At 39.6% G+C, this 23,517-nt stretch overlaps 1 protein-coding gene across 3 annotated transcripts in view; it reads left to right on the top strand.

The window, feature by feature from the left end:
- LOC310688985 (uncharacterized protein) overlaps positions 1 to 23,517 on the top strand; it is a 102,450-nt gene that overhangs the window by 71,617 nt on the left and 7,316 nt on the right. For 2 of the 3 annotated variants that reach the window (XM_083466166.1, XM_083466165.1), the window contains one exon: positions 14,849 to 14,922. In XM_083466166.1, the coding sequence (XP_083322292.1) occupies positions 14,849 to 14,882 (34 nt within the window). In that variant the 3' untranslated portion in view covers positions 14,883 to 14,922. Of the gene's footprint in view, positions 1 to 14,848; positions 14,923 to 16,537; positions 20,777 to 23,517 lie in introns of those variants that run through there. The other variant, XR_014517259.1, reaches the window with a different exon arrangement.

Raw genomic sequence — 23,517 nt, 5'->3', positions numbered from 1 at the left:
AGCAGCACCTCTGTCCTCGTTCCCCTTCCCCCACTGCCCCCAATTCCTCTCCCTCCCCAGCACCTTCTCACACTTTTTTTTTTAAAAAAAGCTCCATGAATGTCAGTGGGATCTTCATAAGCATTGGTGAGTTCTATGGGCAAAAGATAACAGAGCTTAGCCTCCTAGAATGCTCAGTGGATTTTAGCCAAATATAATTCTAGATCATTATTCTAGTGATAACTGACTGTTAACACTCAGATTTTTTTGTTTTACCAGTGGTGGACAGTGCCCTGAGCAAGGACAACTTTTGGTGCTGCCCCCCAAAATATTTTTATTTTCACAATAATTCCTTTTGGTACAGTTAGTTGGTTTTTATGCATCTTCTCAGTAGGTACTCATATTATAATTATTTGGTGCCTCCTCAGCTCAGTGTCCTATGCAGGGGAACGATCTGTACTGCCCTAAATCTGGCACTGGTGTCACTGAATAGGCAGTCTTGAATGCATCATACACCTAGTTTAGAAAATTCATTTGTAAATCTTCTAAAACAATAACACTATTTTTTCACAAGTTTAGAACCTAAATAAGTTGAGTTAAATTAAAAACCAGGAAGGAAAGCTCATTTATTATATGGAAATTCATCAAAACCATCTTTTTCGCAGTGCTGTAATAAATGGATTTGTAAACTGAAAATAATACCTTGCTCATCTAACTCCCAAAGCAGGCTCCTATCCTCCTTTTCCAGATGAGAGATAACCAGAACTAGGCTGAAGATTAAGGGAAGGTAACTGGATATAATTATTTCATGGACTTATAAAAGCAACTTTGCCCCTCACATGTATAAGTAACATTTTATGCCACAGAGAAACTGACATAAGGACTTTGTTTTGCTCACTCTTAGAGGAAAACTTTGTGGAAGTTGCAAGTCCAGCAAAATATGAAGACAAAACATTTCTTGTTTCTGTTGAAAGTGAGTGTTACATTGAAGAAAACATAGAAATATGTTATCATTGTATACTAGCCAAAGTCTTATTCTATAGTTCATATCTCAGTGAAATTGTCAGATATATCTAGACAGTGAAGAATGCATAGTCATTAATAAAAACAATGTAATTTTCCTATTGACTTGCAACTTTATGCACAACTATAATGCTGTAATGTTGAAGTGCATGTTGGTTTAGTCCTATAGGAGTCAGAGAATCATAGAACAGCAGTTGGAAGGGATCCCAAGGGTCCAAACCCCTGCAATGCAGGAATATCAACTAAAGCATCCATGACAGATGGCCATCCAACCTCTGCTTAAAAACCTCCAAGGAAGGAGAGGCCACCACCTTCTGTGAGAGTCCATTGGTTAGAGTCCTAGGCATGGTCCATAGCTTCTGGAACAGAAGAAAACAAGCTATCATATCTCCTCTCAGTCTCCTCTTATCCAGGTTAAACATATCCAAGTCCCTCAACTGTTCCTCATCTTGTGGGCTGTGGATTACACTATCTTCTGTAGTCCTGGATTATAGATTTTGAAAGTAAATGTTTTAGAATTTTCTCTTATACAAGGGCACATATCGTAACACAGACAACTGAAAATGTTAACTTTTAAAAAAATAGTTGAAAAATAAATTATGCAGAAATAGATTAGAAGTCAGGTCATTTTCTGTGTTTTGAGAGCTGCATATCCATGTATCGGCAGCCACTATACCTAACTGGGTGGAGGGTTTCTCCCACTGATACAGACCCCACAATTGCAAGAATATAGGAGTTAGAACAGTCCCCTCCTAATCCATCATGCTGTTAGGGTTAAGAGCTGCACTTCCATGGGTGCTTCAAGCTGTGAAGGACTATCCCTGGCAATAGAGAGCCATGCAGGGATGCAATTAGCAGTGCTGCCTTCCCAGCACTGGTGTTACAGAAGCTCACCTGGTACAGGCAGGGCTGCGACAAAGTCAGGGTTGTGTGGATTCACCAGAGAGTGAGACTGGCTCCACTGAGGCATCTGCATAGCTGCAACCTCACCACTGACCTTCCCAGGTAAGCCGAAGTGAAGGCAGCTTCACCTCATCCTACCAGTTATCTACCGGCAGCTGTCTAATTAAAGGCTGTATATACACCATACATTTAAAGCACACTCAAAGCATATGACTTCTCCCAAGGAATCCTGGGAACTGTAGTTTATCCCTGACAGAGCTGCAATTCTCAGCACCCTTAACAAAGTGAAGTTCCTAGGATACGTTGGGCAAAGTCCATGTGCTTTAGAAGTCGTAGCCCTAAGACTATGGTCCTATTATGCCCCTGCTTCCCAAGACAGTAGTGTGCACTACTTAAATCACTTAACAAAGTGGTAAGCCAGCTCTGCTATGGTGGGTTTTTTTTGGGGGGGGGTGCTTGTTCTGCCGAGTGGAGCTCTGAGCTTCTGCCCGTCAGCCCTTTCCTGATAATGGTACGCTCAAGCCAGCTGAGTCTGGGGCTTTGAGAGACTGAAATCTCAAGAGGTTTCTCCTTATCCACAGGTCCAAGTGACGGAATCAGCCTTGGAGATCGTGACCCAGTAATTACTTGCCTATCTTTTTAAAGTGTAGGGTTCTGAAACCTCCTTTCAGACATAATACATGTTTATCTTAACTCCCCTAGCTTTAGTTGTGACGGCTGGGTGCAGGGTTTTAAGCAGATGATGCAAAATTGCTGTTCCCTGCTGATTGTAACAACAAAGTTTGCAATTAGTTTAAAGACAAAATAAATTGGACAAGGACAAACCTAAGTAAGCAGGTATGTTTTTAAGCCTCACGCGCAAGTAGATTTTTGTATTAAGATTTTTTGGAATAAGGGAGATAGCATTAAAATTGGAAAGCTTAAATTTCCTACATTAATATCTGAACTGTGTTACATTCATTTTCTTAAATTATAAAAAGTTTAGAGAATTCCAATATAGCCCATATATACTGTTTTGAGATATAAAATTCTACTCTGTTAAAAACAACTGGCATTTAAATGTAAGTTTTAAAAGATTATTTTGCTCTAAAGTAATCCTATTCAACTTTATTTTATAACCAGGGCTTTGATTACTGCAGCATAAATATTTTTTCAGTAATTTAATATAGCCCTGAATAGTACTGAAAACAGAAAGACAGTAATTTTAAAAGCAAGTTAGTTGCCATCAGAAAAAAGATGCACTGGTTTTTATTGGCTTTTAGAAAAAAAACACTCGGGGGGGGAAACATGTAACAAGTATGAACAATGGAGGTGGGGGGAAATCATCATTAAAGCTTTGCAATTCACAGTGCCAGTTTTACAAGGCCATGCCTAAGTGGTTAAAACCAAAAATAATAGAAGAAAAAGGGAGAAGTGGGGGGGATTGGATAGAGAGAGGGATGGGGGCCTTGGCGGTGCCCATGGGACGTACACATTGCATAATAGCTCTGAAGATCTCAGAATAATTGTGCTCCTTATGCCCTCAGGCAAAAGCAGCCTTTTCATACGCTGCAAGAGAGGAAAGGTTGAGCAATGGGGAGAGCTGTCTGGTTCATCCAGTGTTGTTGAACCCTTGTTGTTGAGATCAGCAAAACTTGTTCAGATATTTGTTACTTTTCAACAGTTAAAAGAAGCTTAGTAAGATGCAATACTGGACTTGAATGAGACCTACGTGTATCAAAGCTTCTTACAATTAATTAATGCATAGCTCCTTTTACTTAGTTCATTTTTTTAAAAAAAGTAAATAATAGTTAAACTGCAGTTCTTTTGAATGAACTGCACCTGATGCTACAAACATGTGCCTACTTTCCTGAGAGGAACCTTAAATGAAAACAGTGGGCCTTGCTGTGAGAACTTGCATAGGATTGCACTGGAGACCAAATAACTCATCTGTTCTGGTTGTGTAATGACTGGAAGGCCATTGTTGTTGGCAGACGAAGACTGCAATTCTATACACGCTAATCTGAGAGTAAGTCCCAGTGAACTCTGAGTAGTGTTTACTTCTGAGTAAACATGTATAGGATTGCATTGTTAGATTGCAATCCTATACCCACTTTTTATTTAAATGTATTTATTCTTTATATTTGTAGACCACCTTTCTGGACAAAGTTCTCTGAAGGGAGTACTTAACTGAACTTAACAAGATTTATTTTTTTGAACAGACATAAATAGGACTGTGGTGTAAGGCTGCAAGCCCTATGCTTACTTTCCTGAGAATAAGTCCAAATGAATACAATAAAATATGCTAGTATTTTCAAAACAAATTGTCTGCTTGTTTTTTAAAAAACAAGGAATATTTCCGGCAACAAGCAATAAAAGGACTGTTTTCCTAGGTAACTTTATAGAGTTCTAGTTTACTTCAGCATTTAACTAGGAAGAACGTTCTTTAAAAAATAAACAAAAGGTTCTAAAGAAAACCCCCACTGTTGATAGCTCCTTAATTTTTTTAAATACATACACATATATATGCAACTAAAAACATATTGCAGGACTGGCTCCTATAAAGCATTAATAATCAGCTCATATGTTAAGGTTATATATTTTAAGTTCATATGGCTAATTAAAATATTTTCCCCCCAAAAAAGGCATGTGCATCTATAGATAGATAGATAGATAGATAGATAGATAGATAGATAGATAGATAGAGTTGCACTTATGTAGGAATATTGTCTCTCCATCTATGAAAAACCACTTGAAAATTCAAATAACATTTATATCAATTTCCTTAATTTATATATATGGTAAATGTTAAAACTTACAATTTCTAAAATTTTACATCTAATAATTAAATACCCTTAGTATAATTAGTATATTTAATTATATATTGAGGATTGTTTTTGGGGGAAATCTTTAAAATTTGGCAGTTATCCCAGTTTGTAGCTCGAATAGCGGGTGTATCTGCTGCATTTATTCCAAACTGATTCATTCACTTACCTTTTTTAAAAGCTAATATGAGAATCAGAATTGAAAATGTGAACAATGAAAATTACCAAAAATACATTTGATTTCAATGTTGGCACTAGTTAAAGGAATTTTCTGTAAATGCTCTTTTACAAATATTTCAAGGGGTCTTGATTTTTTTTTTAATGTAAACTATATTTGTGGGGCTGCTTATGCCTTTTTAAAAATGTGTATAGATTTTTTAAAACAGTCGAGAACACAAATGAAGCTTGTTTCTAAGTAAACGTGCTTAATTTCTGGCTGCCTAATAATAAGATTCTCTCGTATAATACATTTGTAAGGTAAATTGAAACAATTTTCAAACAGTGTCATTTAAACCATGATTGTTTGTTGATCTACATAGAAATCTTTTATTATGCTATATAATATATTAAATCTATAAGGCAACTATTAATATGACAACCAAACATGCAAACACCCCAAACACATTTTATTGCCTAGTTTCTGAAAATTATATCCTATTTTAAAGGATATATTTATCCAGGACTAGAACACATATACACTGTCACAGATTAATTAGCAAGGAAGAAAAAATAGACTGCTTACAAATATTATATCATATATCCATGAAATATTAATTTCTACAAATCTATGCTGTAGCATTGATACTCTGTTACTCAAATCTTAATTGTTATTAAATCCATGTGAAAAACAAAACTTTCAGTAGAAGGGACTTTATGACTTATATAACGACATTCTAGCACTTTATATTATCAAACGCTGCCTTGGTGATCACTTAAGCTTACATAAGCTGGAAACATTTGTAAATGTATCTGAAGTACTGTCTCAATATCTGGGCCTTACTCTTTACCAATTTAAAAAGAGCAACTGGCATGTTCTGTTAGAGCACCATGCTATCATATTGCAAGGAAGCAAAGAATAATACAATAGCCCTTGTGTTATTGTTTCTAGGACAAATTAAAAGCCTTTTTGAATAAGGAAAAAATATAAATAATAAAATAATTCATTAAAATTCACCTTGGGTATAACTCCTTGACAAAATGTCAATATTTACTGGAGTCTATATAAATCAACCCAAACAATTTTAAGAATTATTTTTCAACAGCAAAGGTTAAAAAGGTTTAATATTTGATTTTGAATGAACTAGGAATGATGTACATACTGTATAAACTTACAGGCAGGGTTGTAGGATATGCTCAGATTGTAGTATGATAAGCTCCTAATTACATAAACACGCCTTAAGGGAAAAATTGAGGGGAAAATAAATTTAAGTTACTCCTGCCTCTTAAGGTTTATGAAGCCAATTTCTGTTCTAGTCATGGGCCAGGAATCCAAGAGCTTCTTTGGGCATGGAACAGGACAGGTCCTCTTTAGATGAAAGACCTTCACACCATATCAACATTTGCTTTTTATACATTTCAGGAATGGTTTTCAAAAAATATAAGCCCAAATTTCCCTTAGGCCAGAGCTGAGGAACCTGGGACTCTCTAGATGGAGTCCAACTCCCATCAGGCCTAGCCAGCATGGCTCTGGTCAGTGGTTGGCAGTACAATCAGATTAGACCAGATTTAATAATGATGGCCAAACTTGGCCCTCCAGCTGTTTTGGGACTACATTTCCCATCATCCCTGACCACTGGTCCTGTTAGCTAGGGATGATGGGAGTTGTAGTCGCAAAACAGCTGGCGGGCCAAGTTTGGCCATCACTGGACCAGAAAGTCCTCTAGCTGTTGTGGACTTTGGACTCCCATCAGCCCCAGCTGACATGGTCAAAGCTCAGGGATTATGGGAGTTATAACCCACAGCATATGGAGGCACCACATTAGCTATGCAAAAGTGAAATGCATGCACCATTTTATGTGTTTCTCTTTGTACCCCTTAAGACGCAATCATCTGTAGCTATCTGTCTACAGATATGTAGATATAGATAGATGATATATGTACAGGTGGCTAACCTATGGCCCTCCAAATGTTGCTGGGCTACAACTCCCACCTTCCCTGACTATGCTAGTTGGGGCTGATGGAGTCCAACAATATCTGAAGGGCAATATAGATGTATTTGGTTTGCTGCTAAACAACATAATTTTTATATATGTGGCAGGCAGGTTCCATCTTACAAGTGAAATTTTGCCATTGGCTTGGGATAGCCTTGTTCCCAATGTTACTGAACTCATATCATTATATCATTAAAACCATGAGGTGAGTTTAGATATACTGTGGTTCAGAATTTTTTCAAGTAAAAATCCCCCCTCAGGGCTCTAACAGAAGCCAGTCTGTAATACCCCACTCTCCTCATCAGACCATTACAGCATAACACTTTTATGGCCTAAAAGCGTTTAAGGAACACTGACTAAAGTAAATTCTACCAAAATCAGTTTCATCTTTTCCAGAACCTTGTGCCATGACAGAGGCATAAGTCGACAGACCTGGCTCACATAGTTATAGTTAACACTATAACACATCACACTATTTTAATGGTGCATGTCAGGGCCTTCAGTGGAGGCTATTGACTTCACTCCACTTTGTAGGTACCAGTGAAGCATTTAAGCAGGGCTGGATTAACCGTTAAGCAAAATGAGCATGTGCTTAGGGCATCAAGGGAACGGGGTCACCACAGAAATTTCCCATTGCCGAATTTACCATGGACCATATGCTGCAGCTGAACCAGGTTCTGCAAAAAGGCTCCCACAATAAATAAATAAAATACATACATATGTATAGATGATAGATAGATAGATAGATAGATAGATAGATAGATAGATATAGATAGATAGATAGATAGATAGATAGATAGATAGATAGATAGATAGATACAATAATAAAAATAGGAATAAAATAGTAATAATAATATAGTAATGATAGAGATTAATGATATACATTAATTTTGGGCATACAACAACATTAGAATCTGGTAACTGGTAAGCTGCCACTCTGTCCACTGAAGCTCATGTTATCGTTCTTATCTTGGTCATGTTGGCTGTCCCGTATTTTATGGTTTATTATTGTTTATATTTTGAATTAGATATATATGGGGACACCAAAATCTTTTAAGTGCTTAGGGCCTCGAAAGGTCATAATCCAGTCCTGCATTTAAAGCTTATAAATTTACCTTTTTTCTAGTTTATGACAGAACTGTTTATTATTAAAATGTTCAGTTAAGACATTTAAAAACACTACTCAGGGAGTTTCCTAATTTGTTATTAAGAGGGGAATATTTCATTTCCTCAACCAACTGGGAAATTGTGCTATGCTATATTAACATGAAGCAGACTGTTGCTTTATTGTTACGAGTGGTAGGAAACAGAGGTTTAAGAAGAATAAGATTTTACTAGCTAGCTTTTCTTCAAAGTGGTGTGCATGAATTCATATAGCTTGTGTCAGGTAATTTCCCCCACCCCAATCTAGCTGTGCTTGTCTTGTTCATGCCACTTGTTTGCCAGCACCCAAATAAAAAATAGAGTATATTGGTATAATAGTGGTATGTTTTATATTTACTCGTTTAGAAGACTTGTAATAGTACTTTTGGTAATTGTGAGCACTCCAGTTAACATTTTTTACAATACAGTCTTTTGAGTTTGTTTGTTAAAAAAGCCAAAAACCCAGCATATCAACTGTCCTATCCATTTTCATCCTACCCCTCCTTTTACCCTTAATAACTTGACCAAACCATCAAAAGGCACACAACAAGAAATCAGAATAGTGAGGGAGGGAACATGAACTATGCACTTGAATTTAAGTGTCAGACAGGTTATCAAAAATATGAATCTTTTAACTGAACTGTACAAAAGTTAGGAAGATCACCTTTTTGAACATGTCAGAAGTATTTTTATAGGCTCAACAGGTAATACCTATACAGTGGTACCTCAGGTTACAAACGCTTCAGGTTACATACGCTTCAGGTTACAGACTCTGCTAACCCAGAAATAGCGCTTCAGGTTAAGAACTTTGCTTCAGGATGAGAACAGAAATCTTGTTCCGGCAGTGCGGCAACAGCCGGAGGCCCCATTAGCTAAAGCGGTGCTTCAGGTTAAGAACAGTTTCAGGTTAAGAACGGACCTCTGGAATGAATTAAGTACCTAACCCGAGGTACCACTGTATAAGGCTGATTAGGAGGTTCAAGATGTCCGTGATCTTCATGCATCATGGAATCAATTACAGACTTTAAAAAACATGGGAACCCAAGGTGTAGTGAAATTTGTCTTCCAAGGCATCCCTAACCCCCAGATCCACTGGTTGGAGGATATTAGGTTGGGACAAAAGTGTCCCTCCATTGGTGGCTGGTATCTATGCCCTGGCAGCCCCATAAGTCTAGCATTTCAGAGACAGTAGACCACAAAATGGGACATTCCGAAGATGGGGCAGGGATGGAGATAGCTTGGATTTATTGGAACTAACACCCCTCCATTCTGCTGAGAGGGTCCAAGAAGAGGCCCAACAATTATGTCAGCCCGAGATGTCGTAAATAATGCCCCCTTTGAAACCAAAATTTCAAATTTTCAAAACACAAAGAACTACAGGGACAGGAGTAAGAAAAGGAACCCACCCTCTTACCCGCTTTGAGAGTGGTGGTTATTCTGTCACCACCAGTTCAGCTGTTAATCAAAATGCCCTCTGCTTCAGTCTGGTCATTTAAAATCTCTTGCTGGAGAAATCAGTTTAAAGCAGTCACTACTAGAGGAGGCCCTGGCAAAAGTAGTTCATTAAATGCATACACAAGTAAGTATAAATATTTTTATACTTTCTTTTGGAGGGTTGGGTAGGCTCAGGGAAAGTTAGACAGTCTATGGCCTGGTTAAAATGTGTTGTTGTTTAGGATGACATGATCTGTCAATTTCAGTTCTCTCAGCAGAGGCGAAACTAGGCCTTATTTCACCCTGGTCAAAGACCCTGTTTGGCACACACCCCATGCGCATTTCTGTACACACACACACACACACACACACAGGCTTCACCCAGGGCAAAAAAACCCAGCTAGCCCCGACCCCCCCAGTAGCTATGGCACTGCTCTCAGTTTTTCATTTTTCCAATATTAAATTCCGTTTTCCATATCTACAGCAACATGTCACTTGTTTTTAAAATCCTGGTGAAAATTCAGCATTTTTGTGTAATACCCCCCCCCAAATTTTATATGCAGTTTAGCCTAACTCGCACATTTTTGGAAGCAATTTCCTCCTGCTATAATGCATTTTGTGTGTTAATTTCACCAATGTATTCATTTTTATCCACACTTTCCCTTAATATGTTCATTTTTTCTACCCATTGGTTGGTGAACTACATAGCAAAATTTAGATAAGCGCAAATTTCGAAGGACAGCTGTGTTTTTGTTTGCAAATTTGCTGGATTCGGCTTCAAATGAGACCTGAATCAAAGTTATCCATCATTCCTAGGTGCCATGTAATGCAATGCTAAGCGTGTTTATTCAGAAGTATGCCACACAAAGTTTAACGATATTTAATCCCTGCTAAATGTGCTGCCTAAGCATTTATATAGGTGCTTGCTTCACTGTTTCAAGGACCATAAGTGCTACCATGTACCTTCTCTGCCCTCCCATTATAGAATTCATTCATGGCTGAGTCCGAACCTTTCTGCTTTAGACATTGTTTTATATTTGTAACTGATCATTCCTATAAAAAGAGCCCAAACCCACAGTTTAGCCTCACAACCATCCATGACGTAGACTAGGATGAAAGGTAGTATCATGTCCAATATCATCCAGTAGGTTTGGCAAACTGGCCTGTGATTTCCTACCTCCAAGCCTAACACTCTAGCCCAGCCCTCCCCAACCTGATGCTGTCATAGATGTTTTGGACTACAGTTCCCATCAGCCCATGCCAGAATAGTCAGGGAAGGCTGCTCTAGGCTCTCGCAGGTCTCACAGAAGATTCTTCTATATGGACAGATATTTTATAGCAAGGGATAGGATACAATATTTCTGGAAAATTTGATAGTTGACTTTTAGTTTCTTTCCTGCTTCTCTTAATGTGGATGCAAATTGTCCAGAGTTCCTCAAATAAAAAGTAAAAATAAATAATCCACAACTGTTACTGCTGTGTAACAGCAATTTATTACCAAGGAGAGTGGTTCCAACTTTCCTGGGACTCTGCACCATATAGCAAATTTCCCATGATTCTCCTACCTCTTGTGTGTTTTATTTCTGGCTCCTGATTAGACAAATTACAGTCTGGATTGTTGTCACTGTAAAGGTGCAGCAGATGTTGGGTCCAAGGCATTTTTAAAAAAATTGGTGTTTATTACTGTTAAATATTTCCAAAGCAAGAAGTAAGGAAACTGATTTTGTCTTTAATTCTGATACTTACCTTCTGTACTTGGGTGTTTGACTTGGGCCTATTCTTTTACATTTTGTGAGGGACTTACTTAGAATTACTTAGAATTAGAGTACCATAGAGTAAGATATTTGATGAGAAAATGAAGTAACCTGCACAAAAATTGAAAAGGCTAGACTTCTCTTTTGCTCCCATTCTGCATCAAAAACCCTTCTCCATACACCAGTCAGCATTACTATCCCACACAGTTCTAGAGAGGAACACAAAAGCGATAACTTTTTCCCAGAGGTTATTCAGAAAAAAAATTATGAGACTATATAGGATAGCCCCTATACCTGACACCTCGACAGAGGAGGAGCAACAGGAAGGAACTGGGTGGATGAGTTGGTAGCTCTCTGTTTGCAGGAATCTTGAGTGGTGTTCAGTGTTAGGGGTCCATACCATACATTGAAAGCCCACGGCATCCCCAAAGAATCCAGGAAACGGGGGTAGACCCCTCACCAAGTTACAATTCCTAGCACCCTTAACAAACTACAGTCCTAAAGTTTCTTTGAGGGAAGCTGTGAGTTTTAAATGTGTGTTAAATGTGCTTTAAATGTATGGCGTGGTTCAGTTTTTATGACACAAAATTATGCAGGCAGGCAGACAATATTTTTTTTTAACTGACTAATTGGCCTGTTCAGAACAAGTAGGTTCTGAAGTAGGAACAAGAAGAAGAATTTGGATTTTCCTCTTCTTCATTCAGTTCCCATGTGGGACACTAACCTGTAAATAGACAAATATAGGGTGGTAACCAAGATTAGTCATACTCAAGAGTAGACTCACTGAAATAAATGAAGTCGACAGATTTCGGTGGGTCTAGAGTATTACCAGCTTGGATACACTCAAAATGCCAAAGGGAGAAGGCAGGGGCTAGGGAAATGGCTGCGTCAGCCTGAAGCTGGCACAGCAATCAAGCCCAGATATGACGTCAGTGAGTCTGGTTCAGGATCCAGTAGATTTGAGGCTGGCTCAGCTCCTCTTTGAAATGCCCTGTTTGGAGACTTTTCACAGGCTGCTTTTAGCCAGAGATCCCACTGGCAGCACTCACTCACACATGTTCAGTTTGGGCTGAATGAGGAGCTCCACACCAGAGAAGTGATGATGGCAGAAGCCAAGCACCAACACCCTAGCCCAGCACAAAGGGGGGGGGGGGGGAAGGTTGGACTGCAATGTTAGTTAAGGAATTGTTTTGGCAATGAGTGTTTACCAGAGCCTCCAACCATGTGCTTTAAACAGCTATGCTTCCTATACGTAGGTCTGGTAAGCATGTAATTTATTGGAATATTTTACAAAGCATTTTGGGGCCCAGGATGTTTTATGGCCAAGGACACAACAGGAAGAGGGGAAAAGAGGGATACAGAAAAATATCAGTTAGCTCTCTCTCTCTCTGATAGCCGAAGCAAGTGATTGTGGTTGCGTGAGAGGCTGTTTACCTAAATTATAGAAAGAGAGATTTGGCTCAACTATAAGGTGGTGAAAGATAGTATCAGTTTCCCCTAATTTCACATTGTCTTGGTGAGAGATAGGATAGACAATTAGGAATTAGAAGTTTACAGAAAAATGAAGTTGCATTTATTAATTTTCATAGAATCATAAAAATATTTTATTACAGTCAGAATAGTAAAAGGCTAGGACACTATTTTAAAAGCAATATTCAATTATAAAATGGGTAAAGTGGATATATGATATTTGGTAACTGTCACTGGGTTTTAGTTATGAAACATGCCCTTCAGTTTAGGTGTACATGCAATAGCTTTAGATTTACATGACATAATTACTCTTTCAATTTCTTTAAGCTCACCTCATCCCCAAAATTACGTTTTCTTAAAAACTGGATTTTTAATGCTCTGATTCTTTTTATGCTATTTTACATATTGTATTTTATTGTTTCATATTTGTGAGCTACCCAGCTAACTATAATAGTGAGCGGCCAATAAAATGCCATTATATACATGTATCAGCATCATTTATATCTTTAGAATAATTTATTTTTAAAGTGTGCACCTGTAAGAGTAGGTGAACACCCTACCCCACCCCACAAAGCCCTAAGAGACTCTGGGCCACTAAGGAACAGGGACAAAAGTGGCAGGAGCAAAAGTGAAACCAATGCAGGTACTCTCACAGACTTAAGATGGGGAAAACAAAATACTTTGCAGGTATTAGAGCAGATTTTCAAAATCCTCTATGTTTTTAAGAAGCCTGAAAAGTGTTAGTAGGAGTCCCAAGCAAAGAGGTTCTATAAAACGTCAGGCTCTTTGAGCACCATGCTATAATCTTCAAAAGGCATTTTCAGTTATTCTTAGTCTGCTTCTTCTAGGAAATGGTTGTACCCCAAATTTCTGCTGTATACAATAACATAAATGGGGGGGAGTGCATTATTGGATCCTATGCTTGTTTTGTGCCAATAGATAGGTTTTTGTAGACCAACAGGTCTACAACAGAAATTGTGTTGGTTTGTTGTTTTGAATCAAGGGATACATATTGAATAAATTTTCAAGGGTTACAATTTTCCTATTAAACATCCCCCCCCCACCTGAGATATTGTACAAAATCTGTGAGCACTACTCATTCAGTTCATTCTGGTTTTTTCTTCATAGGACCAGTGAAGGGTACAAAATAAAATTAGGCAGGAAATAGTTTTTATATATAAAATGCTAATATCTAGCCCAAAGTATACACAGCAAAAGTAGAAAGAAAAAACTGATGGGAAGTGTTTCCTAGTTAGTGTTATGTCCAACTGTTTCCTTCGTTCTCACTACCTTTGAGATCACCTTCGAAATCAGGGAGGAGCATGTGAATTGCAACAGTTCGACGGAGCTGAAGCTCCATTGGAAGGGCGGGTGTTAGGCAACATTTATACCAACATTAATTCTGGAAGATTAGAGTCCGAAAAAAGTGATTTCAAGTAACTGGTTTAGCTTACATCCTAAGTTTCCCATTTGAAAACAAAAAAGGATGCCACTTATTCTCTATAAAATGAAAGCCTTTAAAGAGTCTCATTCTGGATACAGTGCACATTCATTGCCTTAATAACGGATCTGTTTGAGATGGTGGATGCAAAATAAAAAATAAAAAATGAACAAATCATGAAAATAGTGGATCTGAGGTTATTTTATTTGTGAAATACCTTGTGGACAATAGAGGGGTACAAGAAAAAATGCGAACACCTTGCAGGAACAAATTATGCACTATATATATATAAGCATTCAAGCAGTATTATTGTATAACATATACAGTATTATAAACCAAGGGAAAAATAAGAGTAAAACTGTTTTATTTTGAAATGAATGCTTTTAATAGGATATAGGAGAGGCAATAAGGAGCAGTATATTCCAATTTCCTCTTCCCTCAAAAAAAACCCACTACTTACAACTCATATTATTTTTATTTTCTAGGCACAAAGATTATATAGGATTTCAATTTTTCTATTTTTCAAAAAAGGAGGAAAGTGCAGTGTATATAAAGTTTAAACAAAAAAAACCCCACACAGGTTATAGTGATGAAGAACATAGGCCCCACATTTCAAAAAATATATATTTCAGGTATAGTAATACAAACTTTTGTAGTTCAGGGGTCCTGACTGTTTTTAAAAATACAAAAAGTAGTTTTTGTAATTGCAACTGATTGTCTGGTAGATTTATTTTTCTCTCTCTTTAGTTTTACAGAGACTGTTGGGAAATCCTTTCAGTAAGTGCCAGTGATGGATTAAAGAAATGAGCCCCCTTTTATTGGTAAGGCATTGGTTTATTACCTATTTTTTGATGGAATAAGAAAATAGTTACACCATAGTTCCATAATATATTATTTGGCCTTTAGACTAATAAACCACATAAGCCCTGACTGTTATTTTTGTGTAAGGTATTGTATACAGAAAAAAGAGAGTTAAGGTTGTTCTAGCATCTAGCAAAGTGTGAAAGGATGGTTAAGCAGACATTGAGTTACCCCATTAAAAGCCCAAGAATAACGTAACATTCAGTATGTAATGCTCAGTATGTATGTGAGACAGATCCATATGAGAAAATGCAAAAACACAATTCCAGGTGAAAGGTGGCTTTATTTTGGTTATGCAAGAATTAAATTCTAAAAACAGTATTTCTCAACCAGAGTGATTTGGTAAACATTTTAAAAATAAAGCAGTCTGTCTTGATAAGAAGCACTGTCCCACAAGATACATTTGCCATACAACTCCTACTGAAATGGTAGTCGTAGAAGGCCTTTTCTGCAAATGTCATTCTTTTCTTTGGACATGTGCTTGGAAAGCTCCCAGTGGATTGAACCCCAAATAACGATTTTTTAAAAAGGCTAGTTAATTAAATATAGGCTGTTGTGTAATAAAATTTTGGGTTTACTGGCTTTGGTTGCAATGGTGTTTCTTAAGATCAAATTGTCAATTTTAAAAAGTTATGTGATTTAGAGGACATAAAGAGCTGTGTGTGGTGGCAGGGTGGAGTGAGGGGGACGACATTGGGGGTATTATTTTCCTGACCTAATCTGTACCTTAGATAATTTCATGTAATAGCAAAAATAGTGGGATAAGGCCTGTTAAAAGTGTAAGGTATGCTGTTGTAAAACACACACCGGCTCCAAATCAGTTGTATATTTCACTTTGATTACATATTATTAAATTCTGGTTACTAAAATTTGATGTTCATGGTAATGTTTAAAAACAACAACAAAGGTTTAGGACAGTAAAAACTCCATGCTATTGTGAAATCTTTTAAAGGCAAAAGCAAAGCCTTCTTACCTTTTGGTAAAATAATTGCACACTGACTGAAAGCTGCAGAAAAGTGATTCTGTCTGCAGTTCCCTATGATTAAAAAAAATTACCTATTAAAAAAAGTAATGAAGGTTTACAGTTTGTGTGTGTGTGTTTTGCCTTTGTGAGGAGACAGAGAAATAGTTCTGCTTGAAGCCAGAAAGACATATACCATTATGAAATGGTATGGTTGGATCCTGTCAAAATATTTCTAATTCTTAATTTCAGATTTAATCTATTGCCAGAAAAATTGTCAATATTTTAAAGCACCTGAGGCGTATTTTTCCTCAAGTGCTTTTGTTAATATCTAGAAATGTATGCAATAAGTCAACATTCCATTACTCATGCAACTTTTATTATTAAATAAAGTTTTCTGTACCAGGGTTAAAATTACTTAATAATGTTACTCTGAAATTCTTCATTGACTTGAAATAGATAAATAATATTAATAAGACAAAAATGTAAAAATTAATTGAAATCCTAAAAACAAGGCCTTTTTAATAGGCCAGCTTTATAAACTTTAATTCAAATAGTGCAAACTACATAAACTGTCCATCTTTTCTTTGAGACAGAGAAATATATATAGCTGAGCAGTTCTATAGTTAAATATGGGTTATAAAGGGAGGCCTGTTATATTTCACGTTTCTTTTCACGCAGTATTTGTCCCATGTTGTCCGTTGTGGCTTTAATCTATGTACAGTATTAAAATGCTTGTGGCTTGTTTGTAAATGAAAAAGGTAGAGCTCTGCATGCCTGACTGTTGAAGGATTTGGTTTTTCAATGGAAATGTTGATGTACAATTATGTAGTGCTGGCTGTTAAAAAGTTGAGATTCCTGTAGAATTTTGGGGGGTGAAAAACTAGCAAAAATCAATGCACCAAGAAATAAATTGTAAATAAGTGTATGGGTATTATTTGAAATGACTTTGGCTTGTATTGGCTTGGGAGATATACAAAGTGTGTCTGTAGAGTCACAAAGGGAAGTTTTTTCTGTCGTTGTTTTAGCCAGGTATCGCTTTGAAAACCGCTTTGATGTTCAAAATATTTTGTTGGGAATTAAACTTCGTAATAATGTGTGGGAGTACGTTATAGGTCAGCTTCTTTGAAAGAAGCATGACCACTTTTTCTGCTGTTTCCATGGTCTAAAATAAATTATAAAGGAGGGGGGATTACAGCGACAATATGACTGTAAGTGACCATATTTTGTCTGTTTTTTTATTATGTGTAACAGATTTCTGAGAGATTTGGATTTCTTTTAGTGGATGTAGCACCAGCTAGGTTTCTGTGTTGTCTGGGAAGCAGATGGTCTCTAGAATTCCTAGCCATGTAACAATTAACATGGCAGTACAAATTAGAATAATTAGACTGATTTTTCTTTGGCAATTATTTTTGAGGGCAGTTATTTCAAATGCAATTAATAATAAATAGTAAGAAGTGTGTACACACAATGCCCATTTCAGTTAAGTCTAGGAAGGCTTGCCATGAGGCTTTGTTTTCCTCTTTCAAATTAGATACTGTTTAATCTGTTTTAAATTGTGGTTGGTTTTGTTTATAGATGTAGTTTGTTGGCTCTTGAAAGACTGAAGGAACTGAAAAGCAGGAGCGTAGTATAGTAATACTGATATATACCTGAATGCATATTTGTAAGGAGAAAAGTAGAATAGCAAGGGTTTTCTAAATCTGCTTTATTTTTCTTATCTGTTTATCTATCTGTATGTCTATATGTATTCTGAGATCTTGGGAAGAGACCTGGTGATTTTAAGAACAAATAGTGCATTCATTTAAAAAAAAAGAGGTACTCAGATGGGAGAATAAATTCCACCTGCTGTCTGAGGTACAAAGCAAAAATAATGATTATTATTGATAAAAAGAAACTGTAGTCTCTAGAAGCGTGCAGGAAAACAAAGAACAGTAGACTTAAAACCGAAAACGTTTTATAGTAAACACCTGAGGATGACTGCAGATGCAGATTTGTTACTGTTCTGGAGAATTTTAAAAGAATATTCTTATGCTAAAAAAAATATCCAGGCTTCCCTTTAGAAGCTCTCCGCGTGTGGTCTCCCCTTTTCACTTTCTCTTGACACTGAGTGTTTTTAACGCGTCGCGTGTGTTGCCTATTTTGTGTGAACAGGGATGTGAGGGGAAAGTCGAGGAAACAAGAGTCGAGCCCGATAACACAAAGTTGTTGCCTCTGGGCAACCAAGGGGTTAACTCTGGAGTTGCTGGGCATGTGCAGTGTGGGAATTGTAGGCAGTAAGGATGCTGGGAGATGTCGTAAAACTCGCTCCGGCTTCTTCCTGTAATGGCCGATTTCAGGGATGCTGCAGAGGGATTTTTTTATCTCCGGCAAAATCCCGATTTTCACCGATCCGAATGCAAATGCGGAGCTCGCCCAAATTATGGGTGTCTCGGGATATGCAGCGGCCGATTAAGTGCCCAAGAATGTCCGAAGGCGGAGAAGATTGCTTGCTTTAGGGGCCTCTTGATCGTTGTCTCCAGTATTGATGAAAATGTCGTGATTCCGGTCGCTTCGTTGGCTGCGTGTCATAGCGCCGTTTCAGTTTCTGCTGACTGAGGCTCTCTCTGTTTGTGCTTCTCCTCGGGGGATGGGGTGGGGGAGGAATTCTGCATTGCTGCAATAGGTTTTGCTTGAAATAAACAGGTTGTTAAATCTGACTTGCTAGGATTTGGGCGCATTAGCTAAACAGCTTGCTGCTGGGAGGGTGGAGTTATTAGCCTTGTGTTATTCCACGTCTTTTGCCTATGTGATTTCATGTTGGCGCTTTCTTTTAGTACATGGCACCTTTTTTGTGCCGGTAGAGAGATACCAGGCAATGGCTGATTTTCTGACATTGCTGCTTAAAAGCTTCCTATACAATCACAATGATTTAGTAAGCAATTGCGCAGCAAAAAATGTGTGTGTGTGTGTGAGAGAGAGAGAGAGAGAGAGACATTTAAATTCAGTTAGGAATTTTCTTATGGCACATAAACTGTTCAGATATTATATATAAGGCAGAAGGAAGCTAACTTGAGATGAGAGAATGTGGTAAAAGTTAAGTCACCCTTTTAGAATATTATGTGATTTTGGTTAGAATAGGTAATGACATGGCATAAAAGAAGACAAGGCTTAACAATCATTCTGTGGAAGCCAGTTTAGCAATGTCCAAACAGTAATTTCTTTGATTTAAATTTTTTACTGTTCATTATAGGCAGTTGTACAGGCAAATTTGCGCATGAATTGCATTATACTTTATCAAAAAGGGTTAAGTGTATGTTAACATTTGGGAATTGGTAAAAGCAGAAAATAAATTGAAATGTCAAAATCATTATTTTTCTGACCACTCCTGTTTAATAATAATAATTTTATTATGTATACCCTGTCCATCTGGTTTGATAACAGTTTTGTGCAAACCTCTATAAATATGGGGTATGATCTGAAGGCGCATGAGGCTACCACCTTGCTGAATCTGTGCATGTCTGGATTTGATCAGTGTCTGGATGGGTGAGAGCCTGGACACATGTATATTGCCTTGAGTTCCACGATTAAAGGCAGACAAGGATATCATAGAATCACAAAATTGTAGAGTTGGAAGGGACCCCTAGGGTTATTCAACCCCCTGCAATGTAGGAATCTCAACTAAAGCATCCATGACAGATGGCCATGTAACCTCTGCTTTTAACTTCCCAAGAAAGGAGAGTCTAATCTACCACCTTCCGAGAGAGTCCATTGGTTAGGGTCCTAGCTATGATTTGGGTCCTAACCTTTGGAGCAGGAGAAAATAAGCTTACTCCATATTCCATGTGACAGCCTTTTAGATATTGGAAGTTGGCTATCATACCTCCTCGCAGTTTCCTCTTATCCAGGCTTACCCAGCAACCTCATAAGGCTTGGTTTCCAGACCCTTGTTCATCTTGGTTGCCCTCTGTACATGCTCCAGCTTGTCAATATACTTCTTAAATTGTGGCTCTAGAACTGGACACGGTACTCTAGGTGTGGTCTCACAAGCCAGAATAGAGCAGTACTGTACTATTACTTCCTTTGATTTGGGACACTCTGCTTCTGTTGATGCAGCCTAGAATAGTATGAGCTTTTCTGTTGATGCACCACATTGCTGACTCATGTTAAGCTTGTGGTCTACTAAGACCTCTAGATCTGTTTCACATGTACTACTGGCAAGCCTGGTGTCCTCCATCTTAGATTTTTGCAGCTGGTTATTCCTGCCTAAAGTGTAGAACCTTACATTTGTCCCTACTGAAATTCATTTTGTTTTGGCCCAGTTCTTCAATTTGTTAAGGTCATTTTGAATTCTGAGTCTGTCTTCTGCATCATTGCTACAAGAGACAAGCCTCTTGCTCCAGTTCCATTTCCTGCCTTCACCACTGGTAGGAGGTCTCTTACCTGCTCTAGGCCTGGTAAAAGAAAATGGTGGAAATGCAATCTTGGAAGGGATTTTTCTTTCCTTTGTTCTTTCTTTATCTTCATTTCTTGGATCCACTCTTTCAGCTCCCTTCTATTATCCATACCAGGTTTTTCTTCTCTTGGATCTACTTTTGACTAGGCCTCCCTTTGGGCCTACAGTCTTTGGAGGCCTCCAGACTTGGGAAGGAAGGACTGAAACTGAGCAGAAAGGGTTTTCCTTCTCAGGAAGAGACTTTCTTTTCTGTGAGATGGAGCTTTCTCTGGATTCATCAGCGGGATCTGTGGGAACCCAAGCTGCCTGCGCAAAGGGGCCTGGAATTCCCTTGAATTTAGCAGCAGCCCAGGCTGAGGAAGTTTTGGGCAACGTGCAAAGGCCTGATCTAGCAGCTCCAGCAATTCTGGAGGTTCTGGTAAGCAGGAGAGTTGGGCCTCCAGTTACCCCTGAGTGGATTGCCTGGCTAGGACAGGCTTTGGGCCTACCTGCGGCTTCCACGCTCCACCCCCATCCCCACTTGCCACAGACCCATCAGGGTCCCTTCAGCCAAGGGCAGCACTGTGGGGTGGGCCTCGGGAAAGCACTCGTGGTTCAAGCAGGGCTGGGAACTGGCAGGATGCCAGGAGGAGGAGAGCTGATCCCTTCCCCCTCAGAATACTACTCTTCTTGGAGCAGCCCCTTGTCCCCTCACAGTGGCTAGGAGGAGGCAGGGGCCCCAGCACAAGTGATGCTGGGTGCTGAGCAGGGGAGAAAGGGGCCCTGGCAGAAGGGCCTACAGGAGAACTGAACCTTCCCTTTCCCCATGGGCAGCCAGTTCAGAGGATGCCTCATGCCCTCAACCCCTTCATCATCCAGGCTTACATCCACCTCTTCAGACAGGGATGAGGGTGAGCTTTCCCCAGATGAGGAGGAGGGGGAGCATCCCCCCGACTCTTTATGAGCCCAGACATCAAGCAGCTCTTGGGAAAGGCTGTGAAGGCAATCAGTCTCCCTGAGGAAGCCCAGCAAGCCAAGGAGCCACCCCAGGCAGCCAGCAATGCCTCCAAGACCTTTCCCAAGCGCAAGGCCCCCAAGAGGGCTTTACCCTTTCCAGTAGAATTTAAGGAGAGCATTTTGCAGGAATGGCAGGCACCTGGGGCTTCCAAGGCAACACGCTCTCTCATAATGCGGCTACAGTGGTACCTCGGGTTAAGTACTTAATTCGTTCTAGAGGTCTGTTCTTAACCTGAAACTGTTCTTAACTTGAAGCACCACTTTAGCTAATGGGGCCTCCTGCTGCTGCTGCGCCGCCGGAGCACGATTTCTGTTCCCATCCTGAAGCAAAGTTCTTAACCTGAAGCACTATTTCTGGGTTAGCAGAGTCTGTAACCTGAAGTGTATGTAACCTGAAGCATATGTAACCTGTGGTACCACTGTATATGCGTTTGATAAGTATAGAGTGGGATTTCTGAGATGCCCCCCCCCCATATGTTCCCTTACCCATGGATCCATGGTTTCCAGAGATGGGCAGGATTACCCCAGGAACCCGGAGTACAAAAGGGCAGAGGTTCTGTTATACAGGTCACGCTAGCCATTAAGGTCTCAGCTGCAGCTTCCTTCATGGCCAGGGCAGTCTGCATCTGGGCTCAGGCCTTTCAGAGGTCCCACCAGGGTTTGTCCATGTCCAGCCGGATGCCTTGCAATTTGCAGCAAGGGCCATGGCAGCAGTCGTGGCAGTGCACAGGAAGGGAAGGGAAATTATTCTTCCTTTCGTTCCAACGGAGGCTTATTCAGCGCTAGAGATTTCAAGAGCTACAAACCCTCCTGGGGAGGGCAGCGTTTCCCAAATAGATCCTCATGTAGCCAGAGCTCCCTCAAGCAGCCTCAAGGCAGCAATTACAGGGGAGGCAAGAGGCGGCGGCAGCAGGAAACCTCGATCACAGATCAGTGGGTGCTTAGCATTATCCAGGAGAGTTACAAGATAGAGTTTGACCAGTCCGTCCCCCCCCCCCCCGCCAAATTCATTTCCTCCCCATGCTCCAAAAAACACAGAAACACCTCCCTATGCTTCAAGCAATCCAGCATCTGCTGGAGATCAGAGCGATAGAGCTTGTGCCAAAACCACAGCGAGGATCTGGCTGCTACTCTAGTCTCTTTATGGTCCCAAAGCAATCAGGAAAATGAAGGGTCATTCTAGATCTCAAGAGGGTCTATCAGTACCTGACCTGAAATAAATTCAGAATGGAAACCTTGAAGACCATTCTAAAGGGTCTCAGGCCTGGAGACTTCATGGCTTCCCTAGACCTGATGGAAGCTTACCTCCACAGCCTAGTTTACCCAGGACATAACCAGTTTCTGCATTTTGCATTCCAGAAAAATCATTATCACTACACCTGTTTGGCTTTTGGCTTGGCCCAAAGTCTGAGAATGTTTTCAAAGGTGTTGATAACTCTGGTGGTACATCTACAGAAGAAGGCCATTCATCTTTTTCCATACTTGGGCGATATTCTGATCAGGTCAGACTCCATCAAGCCAGGAGCGATGTAGCAGAGACCCTAGACTGCCTGCAGCAGCACAGATTCTTAGTGAACATGGAGAAAAGTAAGCTGTTTCCAGTGCAGGTCATGTTGCCCTAGGAAGCTTGAAAGACACCAAGCAGGGCTTGGTGAGCCTCTCCTCAGAGCGTGTGGACAAGATTTGGACCTCGGTCCGACAGGTCCTGGGGGCAAAGAGGGCAGACACCTTCCAGCTGGCCAAACTGCAGGGGCACATGATCACCTCCATGACCTGTGTGCCATGGGCGCAATTTCATGCCAGACCCCTGCAGTGGGCTTTCCATCCCTATCAGATGGACATCATACAGCGGGGGCATGTAAGGCTGCAGTTGAGCAGGGAGACCAGGAGGTCCCTAGAGTGGTGGCTTTCCCCAATTTTAGAGAACGGGCACTCTTTCAGGGAGCAGCCACAGGTCCAGATAACCACGGACGTGAGTCTTTCGGGGTGGGGAGCACACACAGGTGATCATTATGCCCAAGAGACCTGGCCCAAGGAGGAAGCATACCAACTGATAAACTGGTTGGAGCTCAGAGCAGTCAGACTGGCCCTCCTCTGCTTCAAGAGGTTGGTGGAGGGAAAACGTGCTGATGCATTCAGACAACCTGTCTACCAAATCATATA

Source organism: Podarcis liolepis (assembly GCF_965112155.1).
Source record: "Podarcis liolepis genome assembly, chromosome: 1".
Classification (NCBI taxonomy): Eukaryota; Metazoa; Chordata; class Lepidosauria; order Squamata; family Lacertidae; genus Podarcis; species Podarcis liolepis.
Note: the sequence above shows the minus strand (reverse complement) of the source record. Positions and strands in the feature narration are given on the sequence as shown.